The 20,402-nt window shown below is 41.7% G+C and overlaps 1 protein-coding gene across 1 annotated transcript in view; it reads right to left on the bottom strand.

Annotated features, from left to right (window-relative positions):
• Nucleotides 1-20,402, bottom strand: part of SMURF2 (SMAD specific E3 ubiquitin protein ligase 2) — a 708,378-nt gene that overhangs the window by 552,258 nt on the left and 135,718 nt on the right. Inside the window, exon 2 of the mRNA XM_069199920.1 lies at nt 8,200-8,238. Coding sequence (XP_069056021.1) covers nt 8,200-8,238 — 39 coding nt within the window. The remainder of the gene's footprint in view (nt 1-8,199; nt 8,239-20,402) is intronic.

The following is a 20,402-nucleotide window of genomic DNA, read 5'->3' as shown; positions in this document are numbered from 1 at the left end:
TAGAACACTGAGGTTATCATTTATCATCCTTCACAACTGACATCTAGTCACTTCATTCTACATCCAGATAGTGTATTACCTATACAACTTCCAAGAGAACCAAGAATATACCAGAGATTAGTTTTCTGTACTTTGGTTGGCACTGAAAATTTTAAAAGCAAGTGAATCCAGAAAATTCTTCAAACTGTAAAAACAACTCCTACCAATAAGTAAACAAAACATTCTGATTATTGGTGCACTTTCTTTCTCTGATGAATTCCATCTTATTTGAGTGATCAGGTAGGGCATTGTGTTGGTCAATGTGTTGGCCTAAAATCTCTGTGGAGATTTTAACAATATACTTATCTATGATAATACCGATTCTGTTAGTTTCCTTCTAACAGCAAGTTCCTCATCTTCTGAATTTCCCTAGGAACCACCTTGGATACAGAAGTTTTTCATAACAATTTCCTCATGCGCCGGTGGCTGGAGCCGTTTGATTCCACATAGAGTCCGGTCTGACCTGGATGGGATGTTGGGTCCACTATATCTGTGCCACCTCCATGCGCTGATGTCCATTTCTTTCGAATATTTGTCTGCACTGGATGTGAGAACACATAGAAGTCAGAATAAGCCAGTGAGCATATCTCTAATTTGGGGATCTTATTAATGGGCTGTATTAATCAATTCCACAGATCGGTGAAAAGGGCAGGTTGGTGACAAATCAGCAATTAGCTAGAATCTGTACCAGAAAAGACATTGCTAAAAGGTAAGAAACTTATTCTTCAGATAAGGGCTTATGACCACAAATTCCTCACCCTGTGAAAATATACCAAAGTAGTACTTCCCTGGGTGGGGGGGTCTCTGGAATGACACAGACAAGGAAATCCTGCAAGACAGATTGGGTGAAGTGTCCATTGAGTCGGACCTGGCTTTTCAGGGAATAGTTCTTCATGAACATGTGGAGGGACACCCTCATAGTGGCCTGGCAGATGTTCAAGACTGGCAGACTGTGGAATGAGCATGCTACCCTTCTGGGGGCTCCTTCTTGGCTAGCCCATAGCAGATATTTATGCATAATAACAATCAAACAGAATATGGTTCTCTTTTGTACTGCTTTCCCTCTTTTGGATACAGAGAAGCCCACAAAAAAGTTTATTGCTTTAATCAATGGTTTCTGGTCTGATCAATGTAAAAACCGAGGGCCCTCTTAGGATTTAAGCAGTGGAGCTGCTGCTCTTTCCTTGACGGGCAAGGCCGGGTATAGAAACATAGAAATAATGGACTGCCCTATGTGGACGGGCGTGACTACCTTTGAAAAGAAAGCTGCTTTTGTCCAGAGGACCAGTTTGTCTGGAAATAAAGATTTATAAGGTTGCTGGACAGACAGGGCCTTAAGTTCACCCACTTTTTGAGCAGAGGTGATAGCAATGAAGAGCCCATTCTTTGCAGTCAAATAACATAAGACAATTGTGCATTAGCTCAAAAGGAGAACACATCAAGTGGGTAAGAACCAAATGGAGGTGCCACTGAAGCATTACAAAACGAACATGTGGATTAGTCCCTTCAAAAACACATCACAACTGTGATTTAAAAAGGGACAGCTGATTGAGCAACTGTTGCAAGGCTGAAAGGTAACCCTTAACAGTTGCCACTGCAAGGCCTTGCTGGGCTAGAGATGGAAAGCCATCAACTGTCGCAATTCCATCTCCATGCATGGAAGTGTAGGTTGTGCAGATTCTTTTTTTCAATACTCTGGGCAGCAGAGGTAGAGACGGAAAGACGCTCAGGAGTCCTGTGCCCCAGTCCAGGCAGAGGGCTTCTCTGAGGAAGAACGCCTTAGGAACTACAAAACACAAAAGCTTGGACACTGTGTTTAATGCATTAGCAAATAGATCAACCCAGGTTTCTCCCCATTGTTGGAAAACAGTCTGTGCCACCCATTCATGATCCACTTGACAATATCGGCTGAGCTTATCTGGCCTGGCATTTAAAGATCCTGTCACTGTGGGCACTTATGGAAATAACCTGAGCATTTCAGCCACTTCCATAAATGTAAAGCTTCCTTGCACAGCACCCCCAACCCTAAATTGCCCTTTTTGTTGCAGTACTACATTCAGTCATTTTGTCAGAGAGAAGCAATAATTATTCTGGGTGGAGTAGGGAGCAGGATCTGTAGCCGGTTCAATTGCAGCAAAGGAGCCACCACTGCAGTTCTTTCGCAATCTCCTCCGACACCAAGATGGAATTTGAAAGACTCTCTTGGTGCAATGTCTCAAACCCATTGAAACTTTAGATCCCACTGTGGAACCCTGATGTGCCACCTGCTGTAAGCCACAAGCAGGATGCAAAAGGCCAAGAAGCCTCAAATCCGCTCTCACATAGACCCAGGTCAAAGGTCCAGACATTGGGATCATAGCCCGAATGTTTGGGACTCACTGAGGCAGAGGGAACGCTGGGAAAAGCACTGTATCAAGGATGGACGCAATGACGGAGAGCCATTGTGAAGGAGTCAGGTGTGACTTCAGAACATAGATAGACAAGCCCAACAGTGTCCGCCATTTTCTAGAAGTGGTTTACATCTGTTTGAGTTGATTGCCACTTTCAGCAACTAGAAGTCTAGGTATGGAAAGACTGGTATTAACAAGCTCCGCAGAGGAGACGCAACCACCACCATCATCTTTGTAAATACACAAGGACCACTGTTATGGCGAAAGGGGACCACTGAGAAAAGAAAGTCCTCTTGGCCTACCTGAAAACACAGATAAAACCTGTGGGACTTCAGGACAGGAATGTGGACATAGGCGTCCTACAAATCGTCACCATCCTGTCCCCTAGATCCAGTGCAGACAGAACTTGGGCCAATGTGAAGATTTAAATTTGTAATTCGGAAGGGAAATGTTCAGAAAGCAAAGACTGAGAATTTGGCGAAAGCCTCTGTCCTTTTTCGCCAGCAGGAAGTAAGTGGAATAACAGCTAGTCCATCTCGGATGCCAGCACACACTCTATGACTCCCTTAGCCAAGAAAGTCTGAACTCCCACTCGGAATATGCGCAAACAGTCCTCAGGGAGCCGTTGTGTAGCGGGTGACATGACCAAAGGATACGACAGAAAGGGTAGGGAGTACCCATAATCTACAATCTGGAGCACCCATAGGTCTGATGTGAAACTTGGCCATGCAGGGAGGTGAAAGGTGACCTGATCTCCTACCGGCAAGTGTGTGCGGCCAAGGACAAATGAAAGCAGTTTTGCAGTGCAGGAAAAGGGGTGGTGGTCTTGGAAGAACATTGCCCCTGTTCATCGGAATGTTGTCAGCTGGCTCCCTGATCTCGCCCTGAAAGGCCTGCTGCTCTTGAGACCCATACTGCTGGGATGTCTGCAGATATCCCATGCCCAAGCCTGGAATGGGCAATGTTTGGTGAACTGCCAAACTGGCTGAGCGAGGCTCAGAAAGCGAGCAGTGATCAGGAAACTGTTGTGGTGTGGGTGAAAAACCTGATAGATGTGACAGAAAGGGTAGGGAATACCCATGTTGCACATTCTGGCCCACCTATTGATCGGATATGAGGCTCTTCCACTCAGGAAAGGTGAAAGGTGATGCAACCTCCCACCGGCAATCATGTGCTGTGGGTGAATTAAAGCACATATGCAGCAACTGACGAAGGAAGGGCTGGGGTTTACGTAGGTCATTGGCCTTGAGGGACTGGATGCTAGTAGCCTGAACCACTGCCTCTGTCTCGAAAGGACTGAACAACCTGCTGTGGTTGAGACACATTCTGGCGCTACCTCTGCTGGGGTCCTTTCTCAATGCCTCAAAAGTGGCAAACCTATTGGGGCAGTAAGTGTGCTGGCAGAGTGAGCACAAAAGAGCATGCTGTTGCTGGCCTGTCCTACAAAAGCTGTAGGGCAAAATGCAACTTTTCTCCAAAGAGACAGTGCTGTCAAAGAGCATATGCATCAATGTCTGCTGGACGCCACTTGAGAATCCATGGGAGCAGATCCAAGAGTAGCCGCTTAAGCGCCACACTGGTGCCGACTGCTCTACCCAGGCAGTCAGTTGTGTCAAAGCACTAGCTCTCCGTGTCTTGCACACCTTAAATAAAGAGGTGGCGGGTTTGGCCTCACATCATCCAGGACTGTGTGCAAAGATATCTACCACCAAGTTCCAAAACGCTTGATTATCTCCTCACATAGCAGTCGGTAGTTTACAGATCTGAGGGCAAGGCTGGCCAAGAACATCCGTTTGACGAATGCATGCATGTGTTTCAACTCAGTCTGGCAGGGCTGTTAGAAGCGTATTGGGTATTAGATAGCAAGGAAAGGATTGTACCACCAGGCTCTTTTGCGAAGGATGTTGGAGGAGGAACGCAGGGTCCAGTGAGCAGGCCTGTGCCAGTTTGCAATCTGCCTGTTGACTGGTGGGCAAGATCTTTGTTTTGCTCAGATGGCCACAGATTGTACGTAAGGGCCTCACTGAATAGAAATAGAGGCTCGTGGTTAGTTATTCAGAATGAATCACTTCTATTGACACAAGTCTTTACCTCAGTGAGAATATTGTGAGATCTAACACTTCTGCTGCTCTCCTAATCTCTGTGGCAAAAGAGACAGACTCTTCAGTAGCTACATCTGGGAGTGGAGGCCAGTGTCAGGAGAGGTATCCAGGTAACGGCCGTCCTGCAAGTCCACAAATAGGTACTAGTCATCATAAACACAACTGGAATCATAGTCTTATCCAAATTCACTTTGGCACTGAGGTAATGATTTGGGGTCAGAATGAGGGTAGAGAGGAAAGACGTGTGATACTGCTAGAGGTGGCTCCGGATTCACCATGGGAGTCCAAAAGTACAAAAGGATCTTCCTTCTTGCATCGGCTGCTTTGGTGCCAGCTTGAATTTTCGGGGTTGTAGTGCTGTATGAAGTCTCCCCATCAATCTGGAAGCCTATGGTGATTTCGGGACAAGTGGCACAAACAGCATTTGGGAGGACCTGCCGGTGGTGATCTAACTAAATGCCAGCTTAAATCCTTGGAGCCCAAAGCACCCCAGAGCGGTCCTACTTTGTACCCAAAATTTGGTCCATAGCCTCTCTAAACTTTTGAAGCTGTTGCAGTGTTGTTGCAAGGCCTGGAAAGTCAAGATGGCAAGGCATGAGGGTCAGAATTTGTGCTGGGGTCAGAGATTAATTTTGCAGGCTTGGCAGGACCCAGAGAGCTGTGCTCTTCTGAATAATGGGAGCGGCAGGACAAGGAAAAGCAGAGTTTCGACTTATGTGGTTTTTTTTTCTTCTCTTTTTTGAATTACCCAATGACCTAGATTTTGAGGATTACCGGTCACATGATCAGGAGCGTAGGTACTTTACTCCTGGTTAGCAGTGGGTAAAGTGCAGAGTTCTAAAGCCTGCAGATATATAGAGTCCAGCAAAAGACGAAAAATCTGGAGTGACCATGCAGAAAAGGCAGATTTCCTACAAATGGTAAGTCTGCTTTCTGACAGCCAGACAGGATTCAGTCCATGAAGGAGTATCACATCAACAGTATTCTCCATCTGGATGACCTTGGGACACGAGAAATCCTAAAGGATTCTCCTCACCATTCACACTTGCCACTGCGGACCACAATCTAGCAACCAACACAGTGTTTAACTGGATAAAAATCATACCTTACTTACAGTGCAAATTGTCTTCTGCTTGTCACTATTGACCTTTCAGTTAGGTGTTGCCGAATAGTCAATAACTGCTCCTCTTTGCATAAATGCACACCTGCCCCACTTCCTGACCAGGTCCGTACCTTCAAGCTTACTTGCTACAGAAATGCTGAAGAGACTCCGATCATTGTAAAAATTTGCAAAATTCTAGACATTAGTTGCTTCAATATGGATGAATGCCTGCTGCCAACAGCTCACTTGAATTATGAACCATCTTATGCTCAACTCGTTCAAAAAGAAAATACTCACATTTGGAACACGGAAAAAGTATAATCAAAGTCTCTTTCTTCAAACGCAAATTAATAATGTAACCAGAGATAGTTTGTATATGATGAAAATGCATTGGTCTATCGTCCCATACTGAGACCTGGCACACAGGAGTCAGATCCAGATAGCCCAAGTGTCCTTATGTGTTGGTTATGCAAATCAACTCTCGTTTGGACTTCTTACACAATCAATAAGGCAACCCACAACGAAAGCAGAACAAAACGTCCAGACAAGTCATAAACCTGAGCAAACAGGACCACAATACCCTGGCACTCACAGCACTGCAATGGTTACCGATCATAAAAATAACTTTTTTCTAATTCCTTAGCATCAAAAACACCTGATGATACAATGGTCAGGAATTATCTTCTTACAATTGAAACAAAAGGGGAACCCAATCCAAAATGGCCTCAGATTTTCAGAACCAAAATCAGATACTCAGATGCACACCTCACCTGCTTCTCGCCATGCCAATTTGCCAAAAACATTTTTGTGCAAAACTATTATATGCAACTCCACATTTAAGATGTTGCTAAATGTCCCAGCTTGGGGCACATTTTTCAGATTCACACACAATACCAAACCACACACTCACATATTAACATCAATAATAGGTGGTAAATCCATTTGAGATGGATGACTTTTGGAAGATAATGATTTAGACTGTCGTATCACAACATGGTGCCTGACATTCCTTTCCCATTTGAAGGCCAACAAGGAGGGTTTCAGGTAAGTATCAAGGGATGTAAATATGCTCCAATTTTAGTGAATGATTTTCTTTAGAGCATTGATGGTTTGATTTAATTTTGTCAAAACAAGATCAATCCCTCTACATCTTCTGACTTTTCATCTAGAAAAAAACCCAGCTCCTTGGCATGCACCCCTTTAAAAGGCGCTTGGGATAGCCTTATATCGCTATCGCTAATCAGAATGTTAGCTTCAGCACAAAAATCCTCCCTCAATCTGCGGTATAACAGTAGTCTAAGAAACTGTCTAAAATAGAAGGCTGACACCTCCGGTTTCATGCGAATGACTATGCTAGGTTAAAGTGGATTTCTCCTGTACCTTTACTGCCGGACAGTACTGAGTTTGCTCTAGGTACCATTAACTGTTGAGTGGAAGAAGCAGAGAGCTGCTAATCTAGTTAGCACTTAAGAAGTTATAGTTTCAGTGGCAGCGAGGCACGAGATCTACATGTGGGAGGAGTACAATTCATTACAGCATAGCGCCACAAGCGTGGCAGCTGCACGATCTATTTAGAGCCCCAGGCGCAGTAAGGTGTGGGAAGGGCGTAGAAGAGAATGTTTTGGGGCCAAAGCAACGGGAACTCGTTGTGCTTTGGGTTAGAAATTCTGAACCATAAATCATAATTAGCGGTATTTCACCAGAATAAAGTACATTCAATTCCTTAAAGCTCGTCTTTTCATCATATTAAAATGTCAAAAAATAATAAGTGGATGATGCCTAAGTCATTATGATACATATACATTACTTGACACAATTTTTAACAAAAAATGAAAACACGGAAAACACATTAACAAAACCAGGCATAAAAGCTGCCCATCTGCACTTTGCACGGAAATTATTCAATCACTGGTTAGAATGACATCATGTAAAAATTCTAAATCCCACTGACTAACAGAGTAGGTTATAACAGCATCTTTCAAAATGTGCATTCAGTGGCATATACCCAACAAACTGGATGGAATACAACCAAATGACCATGAAAACCTCAGACGCACACCAATAAGGACTTTTTAAAAACAAAGCTCAGCTACCAGAGTAGCACAGAGCTTTCATAATTACATAACAGCTACAGCATATAAAAGGCTCTTGTTCTCATCCCAACTAGATGCCTTTCACTTTCTGAATTTTGTTTTAACGTTTTATAATGTAAACAGAAAGTCAATAATAACATACTTGAAAAACAACTCCTCAAAACTACGCAGTTTAACCGACAACGAAATATCTCAGAGTCAAGAAATTAAAATGAAATGTCACACATAAAACTCAACATTTGTTTAAACAGGAATCTAAGATCTCTAGGGGAAAGGAATCAAAACAAGAAGCTATCAGTCAGATTTCGCCATCAGTAATTTTAGGGAAGCCTTCAGTTATGGCATCTTTGCATTTCAAGCTTTAAACGGTAGGGAATGAAAAAATAAATCTAAGGTGCTACTGTGACTTGAATAAATTATGTATGCTCTAAACTGATAATAAAACATCATGCATGTAAATAGAGAATACTTACGGAAGAAATCCTTTTTCACCAGGTTCTTTGCGCACAGCACTGCAAAAAATAAACAAAAAAAAAATCTAATTTACAATATAATGTAGAATACATTAAAACTCATTTCACACATATAAAAGATCACTTGGCGTTTCCTACTTATTCAAAACATCTTTCATAGTTGGAGAGCATCTTTTTGATAACCTAGGTAAAAATAAATGTGTTATGAGATCATACAAAAGAATGCATTTAGTGGGACGTAGACTTTACTTTTATACTAGGCATCTCTCACTCGTTATTAAATTGGCTGAAGTTTAATTATTGTTTAAGCTTTTACTTGGGGGAAAAGATTAATCTAAGTAGAGAGTCTCTTTAGTCATACAGTAAAACTACCAGTTTGAGCTTCTAAACGTTCCCACTATTTGGTCTCATATATTCATGGAGGTGCAAGTAATTCTGTACACTCAAGGCAACACATCTATGGAAGACTGTGCATGATTAAACATACAATTGACAATGAGCAATAGCAGAAAGCTGTGATGAAAAAATTGTGCAGTAAGTATCTTCTGTGAACTAATTTGTTCCAGAAGATAAAATAAGAAACAGAAATAGTTAAAAAAAAAATTAAAAAAAAGTAATTACTTTATGTTGAAAATGTTTTTTATTGACAAATACATCACTACACTAGTTTGTTTAAACAAGGATGAGCCAAAGAAAAAATACTTAACAGTTAATATGTAGCCTTAATACAACCTCACCAGGTATTGTTAGGTTGAGCACAGCAGCGCGCAAGCACTGTTTTTCCGACGTGTTGGTATATATCTGGGCTTTTAACTACGCCCACCACTATCACTAATTCTTGGGCTTGCCTTTCAAAAAACCTTTGCTTTTGTTGGTAACTGCTTTACGTTTGTCCCGCCTTAGGGCGGTTTTGTTACCGCTTTGGCTATAAACCCTGTTACATAAATAATTGCACTATTGCAGATAACTGTGACTGCGAGCGAACTTTTTTCCTTTTGTCTCTATTCTTCATGATAACGGCAGGGCTTAGAATCGGCTCGCTTATGCCAACTGTTTTGCTTTTTATTTTCAGTTTGTGTGGCAAGAAAGTTCCAGTTAGAAATTTACAACGCTAATAGCTTTAAGTCGAGCAAACGCGAGACCTATTGCATTGCAAATGCTTGTTAGTTAAGGACTCAGATTTCTATTACCATGAAACATTATTGCAACACGGAAGCAACTGCAACAGGACACAATGTTCGAGAATGCGTTTACCTTTTAAAGAGGAATAAAGTCTATTTATTTATATATAAAGAACACTTGCTTCCTCAAATTATCCTGTTTCAAGAGACAACAAATAGTTGGCAAGGGTACAGCAAAACACAAACTAAAAATTACAAACAAGTAACAAAAAGATGCATGCCACTAAAATGCCCTTTATACTCAAGAAGTAGCTCTGGAACTAACCTCATAGAGACTATAATATATGCTTTAACGAGTTATAGCTTTTTTGCTTTAACAGCTGCAACTTTGTAGATCCACGTCACCACTAGCAATACTATTAGATAGGACAGTTACATTCTATGATATTTCAAACATTTGGCATTTTCTTAACAATAACACAACCAATCCATGGATCAACTATCACCTTAAAGCACTCTAGTCCGATTGGCACAACTTTCATTCAATCAGCTGACATTCTTCTGATGATCTACGTTATCCCACCTCCATAAGATGTGATCCAGCAGTTATGCAGTCTCCCTTCTGTTTCAGCCCATACCTAAAGACACAGCTTTAGCTATCTGTTGTAACATGGCCTATTATTTACAATACTAATACTTACAATGGTCTATGTGTGAGCATATGGCTGATCATTGGCTGGCTTTCTTGTTAATTGTATTTGCTTTCTTTTTATTAAAGGTTTCCCTTCCGTTTGACTCTTCCCTAAAGCAGAACTTATTTCCATGCTTTCAACTGGATGACTTGTATCCTTCCAATACATACAATCCAGAAACTACTGGTTTCTCCTGCTTCTGGCACCACGTGTAAGTGCATGTGTTTTCCTGCTCTCTCTCCATGAGCTGAACCCTCCCACCCCGTCCCTTCGGTGAGCTGTGTTTCTTTCCCCATTTGACTCCTCCATTCTCTCCTGGCCCTCCTTGCTCACTGTTGCTTCATGCCACTTGATGGTGTTAATTTGCTTCCCAACCGCCTGCTCGTCCAGTGCTTCCAAGTCCCTCAACGTTCATGTTTTTCTTATTTTCTTATTTCTATATTGTTTAGAGGGACTGCAAGATGCAATCTGATGTTCCTTTCTTAATAATGCTTTTTTTAAAGTTACTGCTGCAAGATGGACATCCATCATCATAGAACAGTAAATTTAAAGCAAAAGAATGTGTGGTGAATCATGAGCACTGTGTACATCACACGAGGGCTGGTCATTTTTTTTTGGGGGGGGAGGTTGTTTTTGCCTTGATCAGCACTTAAATATCTTTTCAGTGAGAAGGGATGCTTTTTACTTGGAGTCACAAAAGCATGTTTATTCTATACTGTATGCATCTCTCCTTTACAGCTTCTATACCCTAAATGTTCTGTAGTCTGACAATGAGGACGATCAGGTTCTGCAAACTGATCATTACATTTCTATAGCATAAAAGACTTAGCAGTGCTAAACTGTTTCACAGCAAAGTCACACACAACTGTTCTTTGCATAAGTGTAGCAGCTTATGATCTATTCTTGAATTCACTGGATGTCGATTACACAATTTTGCACCTAGGATGGCTAGAGTTTGCTCTCTAACAACGCTTTTAGGAATTACAGGATCATAACTGTCTCCATATGATGATCCCATGGCGGCTTTGCCCAGATTAACACGTTTTCATGAAAAGATGCAACAACAAATGCACTGCAGTTCAGGTTTCAAAAAATGCACTTGATAAAGAGTGGTCAACGGAACCATCCAACTCTTGAACATTAAGACTTCTTTTAGACAGCTTAATCATAATTCTCGCTGCAACGTTCTGTATTGTGTAAAATCTGTGCGTGACTTTCTTTCCAAAGCCTATTGTACCAGAGGAATCCCAAAACGATATAGGCCACAGTAACTGATGTTCTCTCACTGCCTTCGAGCAAAGGCTGCAGTCGGACAAAAAAAATTGTAGGTAATAGTTCTTAATTGTTTCAACCAGTGAAAGGCAGGACCCAGAATTACTCCAAAGTTATTACTTCAGGGAACAGTGGGAGAAAAAAAAAGAAGGCCAAACGTCTCACTGTAAATCTAAAAGCTTTAGGTAGACATTGAAACAAAGGTAGAGACACGGGTAGTACACAACATTTGGGTGTACAAATTTTGACCCCTGAGAAAAACAAGCATTTGCAATGCAATAGGTCTCGCATTTGCTTGAGTTAGAGCTATTGGAATTGTAAGTTCATAACTGGACTTTTCTTGCCACAAATTGGCCAACCCTGCCCCGTAATTGTCTTTTCCTGCCATATAGTTCCAGTAGTGTTACATATAACTAAAGCACTTCCATTTACCTCCTTCCTCTATCTGCAACAAAAATTAAAATGTTGCCATTTAGCATCTTAATTTAAATCTGCCATGCTAATTCCAATAGAATACCACTTTCATCACCTCACCATCAGAGTTGCTGGCTGGCTAACACAATTCACCAAAAAAAGACAAGGCCGGCACAGAGGAGAAATAAACTAGAAGGGTCACCCAACCATATCAAGAGTGTTCAAACAGTCATAGTCTAATAAGGATGTTAAATTGGTCTGAATTATGGTCATAATTGTTTTAAGGGGAGATTATTAAAATAAATACAATTATAATTTAAGCCTTTATCATAAACAAACTTTTGGCATTTGACTGTAGAGCTCATAACAGCTCCTAGAGGGCACCTAACAAAAAAATAATTTGAAAGAAACATGTTGCCCTATTGTAAGCCTCTAGAGGGCATAACCCCATGAAAAAAACAGGAGAAAGTATTGCACTGTAACCATATACTTAGCCCCTACAGGGCATTTTTAGAGCTAGCAGACCTACTGCAATGTTATTACAAACTAGGCCATTAAAACACAACTTCTACCTATAAAACAAAAGTTTTAGCCATGAGAAAGCTTAAATGTGATTGAATGGTGGGAGGGGTTATTATTTTGGAGTCCCCACAAACAGTGTGGGGACCCAGAGATGATGAAGACAGAAAGAGCATTTTGTGGTTCATGTTTTAAAGGCGGTCCCGTTGTCCTAGGCCCACCACTGGCTGAGTTATGAGCAAAAATGTTTTGTAAAGATAATTCCGTTTATAGGGCAAGTTTCCAGGCCACGAATATTTTAATATGTTGATAAGACTGTAATGCTTAAAATAGCCCCTAGAGGACACCACGATGAAAATAGCATTTCTACGAAACCTGGTCATGTAACTATAGTTAGCCCCAACAGGGCATAACCACACAAATAGAAAACTGCAATATTTGTAGAAAAAATTGCAATAAATAATGCAGGATAACCATTTATGTAGCCCCTAGAGGACACAGTGCATTTCATATTTTTGGGGATAGCAGGCCTATAGCAATGATGTTTCAAACAAGGCCCTTAAAACACTACCTATTCCCAGCAGAAAAACAAACATTCTAACCATGAGAATGCTTCAAAAGATACTGAATGGTGGGAGGAATTATTATTTTGGGGCCCCCACTAACCTAGTGTGTGATGACCTACACAGAGTGTGTCATGTTTAACGTGTTGGTCCCAACACACCTAGGACCACCACAGGCTGAGTTATGGGCAAAACTGTTGTGAAAAAGAATGCTTGCAAGGCATTAAGGGTTGAGTTTCCCAGAGTGCCGTGAATATTGTAGTATTGGCTCTCCCGCTGTGTCGGGAGAGTCACTTTTGCTTTGAGGATTTCTGTTTTATGTAAAGCATTTACCAATTTCAAGTGTTTTAAGGGGAGACCCACAAAAAATGATTCTGATTAGCTAACTGTGAACAATATGACCAGCGATTCAATTCCGCTAATCGAGTTCACGCTGTTGTGCCTTTTCGTACTGTGAGCGCCATGGCCGCAATGCAGCACGAAAGGGAGAGACAAAAAAATATATATAGTTCGCCCATGCTGAAGTATATCGGCAATAATTCATGTAACAGAAGCAGTCTGCAAGGCGTGACAAAAACAGTCTTGAGGCAGGACAAACGCAAAGCAATTTCCAATGACATCAAGTACTTTTTGAACGGCAAGCCCACGAACGAGTGAAAGTGATGGGCGTGAGGTGGGCATGGTTATAGGCCCCACAATACTTACAAAAGGTCAAATTGCTGGCGCGCTCAATCTAACAAGCACTGGATAAGCCAAAGCCAATAGGTTTCACCTTTGAGACTGCTTTGTCGATGTTTAAAAAAAAAAAAAAACACTTTGACACAGCAATCATCATTTTGTAGACACAAGCAGAAAGCATGCCTACATAATGATGCAATTCTTTATCAACCGATTCGGAATACTGATACGGTAATTACAAAAATAAAATAAAGAAGGTAGAGCAAAAGCATTTTTTATTTTATTGAAGCACAAGGTGGGGAAGAACACAGAGGGCTTGGGGGAGGGATGGAAACAACACTATAAAGAAGGCAGGTGGGGGAAAAAGCAATGGGCGAGAAAGCAAAGGAGGAAGTTCATGAATGCAAGAGCAACATGGAGGGGGCAGGGAGAAACATAAGTGCAAAACACAATAGCTGAGTCAATGGGGAGTGAGTTTCATGAGGGAAACAGCTGGAAAATACATGCACCCAAGGAGTTAGTAACTCAAAAGAAAAAACAGTGCTACAAAAGAAAGCAGTGAAAGCACAGAAGCCAACCAATCAAAAGATACGGTAAATTTGGCTGTAATTATGTATTGCAACAGACAGCGCATGCACTGTCATTAAACTTTATTTTCTCTTCTAGGAGCGAAGCAAACCAATAGACTTCTACAGCCTTTCCATTATTTCCTTTGTCAGCAATGTCAACTGTGGTTAATTTTGAGCTTTTTTGCAGGTATGTAATTGAGAAGTCAGTAGAGGAAGGCATTAAAATCCTATCTTCTTTCTCATTTGCTATTTCACAATTAGTCTTTGCTGATTTATTTGTATAGACAAAACTAATTGCTGTAAAAATTGATAAAATAGGGAAAGAATGCATTCAGCCATCAATATATTAAGAGAAACAAATATTCTACTGATACAAGACCACATAAGCGATACCAATAAGTTAACTTAGCTAAATTTATCAAGGTAATGGACATTTTCCATAATATTTTATCTAATTTAGATAATACATTTAAATCCTTATAATGAATTGTTCTCATGAATTTGACACTACAAAATATTATACATAAGGGCTCACTAAGTCATCCACTTCCAAACTTACTCTGTCTATTATGTGATCCTAGCAAACTTTTTTTCTTTCTTTAAATCAATAGCCTTATGATTCAATAAATCCCACCTGAAAACTTTATTTGCAGGCTGACAGCCATGATTTTTTTCAGACATTGCTGTCCCACTTGATTGTGCATACCTTCAAACTGCAGCAGAGTCTTGTTGAGCTTAAGATCCTGTACAGGCATCACCAAGATATTTGTGATGTCATATTTCTGCATATAGATGGATTTGATCAGCCAGTAGTGGCTCGCCGCGAGGACCCAACAGATTGCCTGAGGTGTCACAGAGTGGTAAGGACTGTGCAGCCCCATCTTCTGATCGTTTCAAGAAGGCACACTAAAAATGCATCAGGACTGGCTGAGCAGCTGACGACATGTACAGGTTAAGCCTTTTGAAACAAAAAAACAATAGAAGGAACGCTTGACTTAATCACAGCTACTAACAATTGCTTGGACTGCATTTCAGTCCATTGTTTTTAATCAGCTTTGAATTCTAGACAGATTAGCCATAAGGACATCAGCCCTGGTCTTGGTCCAAATTGAACAGGCCAGACTGAACTGCCAGACCACGCCCACTTCCAGACAGGAACACAAGAAACAGCAGCCTGGTTTCACCCTACAGAGGCACAGCTTGAGTTCCGTGGCACAGAAGCATGGGACCCACATAGTGAACTTTCCAAAACTCGATCAGCAAAAAACGAGGGGAAAAGGGAAAAAATAACTGCACACCTCTAGCTACAGCACTGGTATAACAAACCTAGACATAATTTACAGGAACAAATCAACTAATACTGAAATACGGATGCCTAACTCACGAGGTTTCAATATTCAAAAGGTAGGTGTCAGGGAAATTATATAATTGCACACTGAAGGTCAAACTAAGAATATTGAAACAGGAGGTGTAGGGTATACTTGGACCAGGTACCATTTAACAAACTGTACTGAGAGTAACATTTTAACAACGATGAAGACAATAGTCTGTTGTACTAAAAGTGGCCAATCACTATAAGAAATAACACAAGCTGTGTTTTATAAACATAAAATATTTTTTCCACTGGCTACAAAAAAAACGAAAAACTCCCCATTAATGTGCACCAAAGAAAAGTGTAAAATGCAAACAATGATATAACTGACTTGCACTACAGAATCAAAACTGAGAAAAAAAATCTTGTAAAAAAAAAAAAAAAAAAACATTGATTTCCTATTGACCTCAAATAAAATGTCTACTTCTAACTACAGAATCTTGTTTCTCTATTATCTACCTATGCCGCATTATCCCCCTCAGTGCCTTGGACGAGGTGGTCTTGTCCCAGCACACGGTTCCCGTGTGCCTGGGACGAGACCACCTCATCCTGCACCGGGCCCACATGGAAAGCGCTAGCGCTCCCCCTGTGGGCCTCCAACCCACACCCACCGTCAGGGATGAAAGGGGAATCGCTTCCCCTTTCAACCTCCCCCCCCCCCTCGATCCCTCCCAGTGACATCTGATGCTTGGCATTTCTCTTTCGCTCGGGAGGAGGGGGGCGGGAGAGACATCGTATGAGAGGAAAGGCTTCCGATGCGATCGGGCAGCAGAAATGCCCACTAGACACCAGGGAATTTCGTTTTTTTTTCAAATTTACATGAGGGGAGCGGCCCCTTGGGCAAGGGTCGCTCCCTAGGGGGCCAAATCATTTTTAGGTCATTTTCCCACTAGACACCAGGGATTTTTGTATTTGTTGAACTTTACATGAGGGGAGAGGCCCCTTGGGCAAGGGTCGCTCCCTAGGGGGCCTACTAATTTTTAGGACCAAAAACGCAGGAGCCCCCACCCCCGCAAAAACAGGTAGTTTTCTATTTGATCATTTTGCTGTGTCCAGATAGTGTTTTGGGGCATTTCCTGTTGAGAGCAGAAGGCTTACCCACACAAGTGAGGTACCTTTTTTATTGGGAGACTTGGCGGAACACTGGGTGGAAGGACATTTGTGGCTCCTCTCAGATTCCAGAACTTTCTGTCACTGAAATGTGAGGAAAAAGTGTTTATTTAGCCATATTTTGAGGTTTGCAAAGGATTCTGGGTAACAGAACCTGGTCAGAGCCCCACAAGTCACCTCGTCTTGGATTCCCCTAGGACTCTAGTTTTAAATAATGCACAGGTTTGGTAGGTTTCCATAGGTGCCGGCTGAGCTAGAGGCCAAAATCTACAGGTAGGCACTTTGCAAAAAACACCTCTGTTTTCTTTTGGAAAATTTGATGTGTCCACGTTGTGTTTTGGGGCATTTCCTGTTGCGGGCGTTAGGCCTACCCACACAAGTGAGGTACCATTTTTATCGGAAGGCTAGGGGGAACATAGAACAGCAAAACAAGTGTTGCTGCCCGTTGTCTTTCTCTACATTTTTTCCTTCCAAATATAAGACAGTGTGTAAAAAAAGACGTCTATTTGAGTAATGCCCTGTAATTCACATGCTAGTATGGGCACCCCAGAATTCAAAGATGTGCAAATAACCACTGCTCCTCAACACCTTATCTTGTGCCCATTTTGGAAATACAAAGGTTTTCTTGATACCTAATTTTGACTCTCTATATTTCAGCAAATGAATTGCTGTATACCCGGTAAAGAATGAAAACCCACTGCAAGGTGCAGCTCATTTATTTGCTCTGGGTACCTAGGGTTCTTGATGAACCTACAAGCCCTATACATCCCCGCAACCAGAAGAGTTCAGCAGACGTAACTGTATATTGCTTTCAAAAAGCTGACTTTGCCTGGAAAAAGTTAGAGTAAAACGTAGAGAAAAATGGCCGTTTTTTATTTCACCTCAATTTAAAAAAGTTTTTTATTTCAGTTGTTATTTTCTGTAGGAAACCCTTGTAGGATCTACACAAATTACCCATTGCTGAATTCAGAATTTTGTCTATGTTCCAGAAATGTTTAGGTTTTGGGATCCAGCATTGATTTCACACCCATTTCTGTTACTGACTGGAAGGAGGCTGAAAGCACAAAAAATCGTAAAAATGGGGTATGTCCCAATAAAATGCCAAAATGGTGTCCGAAAAGTTGGGTTTTCCGATTCAAGTCTGCCTGTTCCTGAAAGCTGGGAAGCTGGTGATTTTAGCACTCCAAACACTTTGTTGATGCCAATTTCAGGGGAAAAAACACAAGCCTTCTTCTGCAGCCCTTTTTGCAAATTTTTGTTTTTAAAAAACGAAATTTTTACTGTATTTTGGCTAATTTCTTGGTCTCCATCAGGGGAACCCACAATGTCTGGGTACCTCTAGAATCCCTAGGATGTTGGGAAAAAAGGACACAAAGTTGGCGTGGGTAGCTTATGTGGACAAAAGCGTGCCCTGCCCCAAATAGCCAAAAAAGGCCTGGCACCTGAGGGGGAAAAGGCCTGGCAGCGAATGGGTTAAATACATTGATAGTCAAAGTAAATAAATTAACATATGTGTACCAAAATGTATAATGAGACTGGGTACAAAGTTGTTAGACATTCAAAACAGGTTTCCCAATGAAACTCAGGCCCCAACCTGGAGACTATTTGAAGATAACAGACAAACTATAAACCTGGTCTTAAACAATGTACATATTTTAAGCAGAACTGTAAAACATTACCAACTGTATTGCTAAAAGTACGACAGGCTCTAAAAAGCATTGTTGAAAATGTACATCTCACCTTGCCCACTTGTCAAAGACTGGAAAGAGTCCCCTCTCAACAACTACACATCTTACTGTCCAAGACAATCAGAATTACCACTCTGGCTTCCAAAAATGAGAAACTGTAGCCACTTAATCATAATCAGCAGACACTCTTGCAGCCATTTACCTATCTTCTCTCCAATTTACACAATTTAGGACAATAAGCAGCATATATTCTCCGAAATAGGGAACGTTCCCTGAAATAGGGACATTCCCTATCACCTAAACACACGTATCTAACAACGCCCCCATTGTCACCACTCCAAATCTTAGAGAAAGGGATTGTCATTAGTTCTTTCAAATCAGCTATCCTCACTATTCTAGAAAAAAAACATGACATTAGAGCTAACAAAGGAACAAAATTCACCAATACTCTTCTTTTTCCTCAAACTTTTTTTTATTTTTTATTGATTTAAACAAGTACAGAGAGGCACTTTTCAATGCGCCATTCCATGACTCCATCAGTCAACATTAGGCTATTGTACAACTCAGTAGAACAGTGATTGCACATGGGAAATGACCCTATAAATTTCACTAATCGTTTGCGGTGCTTCAACATTCCCGTAATAAACAGGGTCCGTACTGTAATCTGCATTACCTCTTTCCCCGTTAATTAGTCAAAAAGAAAAACACTTTTGAGAAAGTAGGGGTGAAGAGTTGCATATGGGACCTGCCTATGGTAGTATCATCAGTACAGATCTCAAAACTAAAAGGAAAACAAAACTACAAAGGGGGAAAGGGGGAAAACTTAAATAACGAACAAATTAGGCATGTCGAGGATGAGCATATACTAGTCATGTCTATTGGGTGGTGTTGTGGTTATGTTTGAATTGATACCCTATAGTAGTCGGTCTGGGTTGTGGTGGTGCAGTGGGCATGGGTATCTTATATCTGGAGCATATGGAGAGCTCTTGTGCGTGTGGGGCATGAGAATAGAGGGAGGCCAACAGATAGATATCTTACCAACAGGCCCCATATGAATTCAAAATCTTTGCATGTGTCTGTAATTTTGTCTGTCAAAGGCTCCATGGTGATGCCTTGCCAAAGGCGCGCAAGCCATTGTGATATTGAAGGTGCAGACATTCCCTTCCAAGCTGCATCCAGCGCCATCTTGGCATCTCCCAAACAGAACCACATAAATCATCGGTCCCCTGCTGCCTGGTGTTTGAGAGAGGGGTCCCGCAGGCCCAATAGTGTAAATTCTAGTGAGTGCGGAAGCGGATATCCCAAAATGTCTCATCTGACAAGTATTTACACCTAGTACGGCCTAATTGCGGGGCAGTCCCACCATATATGACGGAAGTCCCTCAACAGGCCACAGCCCCTCAAGCATCTATCAGATGAGTACGGGAAAATCTTATGCAACTTAGCTGGGTGGAGGTACCACTCACAGAGAACCTTTTAGTGAGCTTCCCGAATGCCCAATGATCTACTGAATTTCTTAAGATCTCTTGCTAGGGTCTGCCATTGCTCTGTAGATATCTCCATCCCCATGATTTGATCCCAGAGCTTCCTGTGTGTTAGTGCAGGGGATGCGCCCGAGGAGGTCATGAGCGAATATAGGAAGGAAATGGTCCCCTTGGTTCCTATCTGGTTCAGTACAAACTTTTCGAGCGAGGATAATTCCCATGTGACCGCTTATTTAATTGTGGGGTCAGATACCCAGTGCGTAAGTTGGTTGTAGTGATATAGCTCGGTTGCCGGTAGGTTGAAGTTCTGGTGACAGTTCTCAAACGTAAGAGTGTCATTGCCGTGAAATAAGTCTGAAATTGTGAGACAGCACCCTTCTCTCCAGGCGTAAAAGGGTCCCAGGATGAGGGTTGGGGTAAACCCTTTATTAAAGTGTATTGAGGTATGTGGGGAGGGAAATTATGTCAAATTATGTTTAGTGGCCACTTCATCCCATGCTTTCAATGCTGTTGTAGTTGGGGTACTCAGGTATGCATTGGAAGGTCGGGGGGAAGAGTTGCCCCAAGTAAGACCCAAATTGTTTTCCCTACTATTGCTCTGTCCATATGGAGCCAGTGTTTGTCTGATTCTTGTAGTGGCCACTCAGTGATCACTGAGTTGCGCTGCTTTATGGTTGAGCGGGAAGTTTGGAAGTAATAATAGTCCTTCCGAAGTGGGTAG

This window comes from Pleurodeles waltl, chromosome 7 (genome assembly GCF_031143425.1).
Source record: "Pleurodeles waltl isolate 20211129_DDA chromosome 7, aPleWal1.hap1.20221129, whole genome shotgun sequence".
Taxonomy (NCBI): Eukaryota; Metazoa; Chordata; class Amphibia; order Caudata; family Salamandridae; genus Pleurodeles; species Pleurodeles waltl.
Note: the sequence above shows the minus strand (reverse complement) of the source record. Positions and strands in the feature narration are given on the sequence as shown.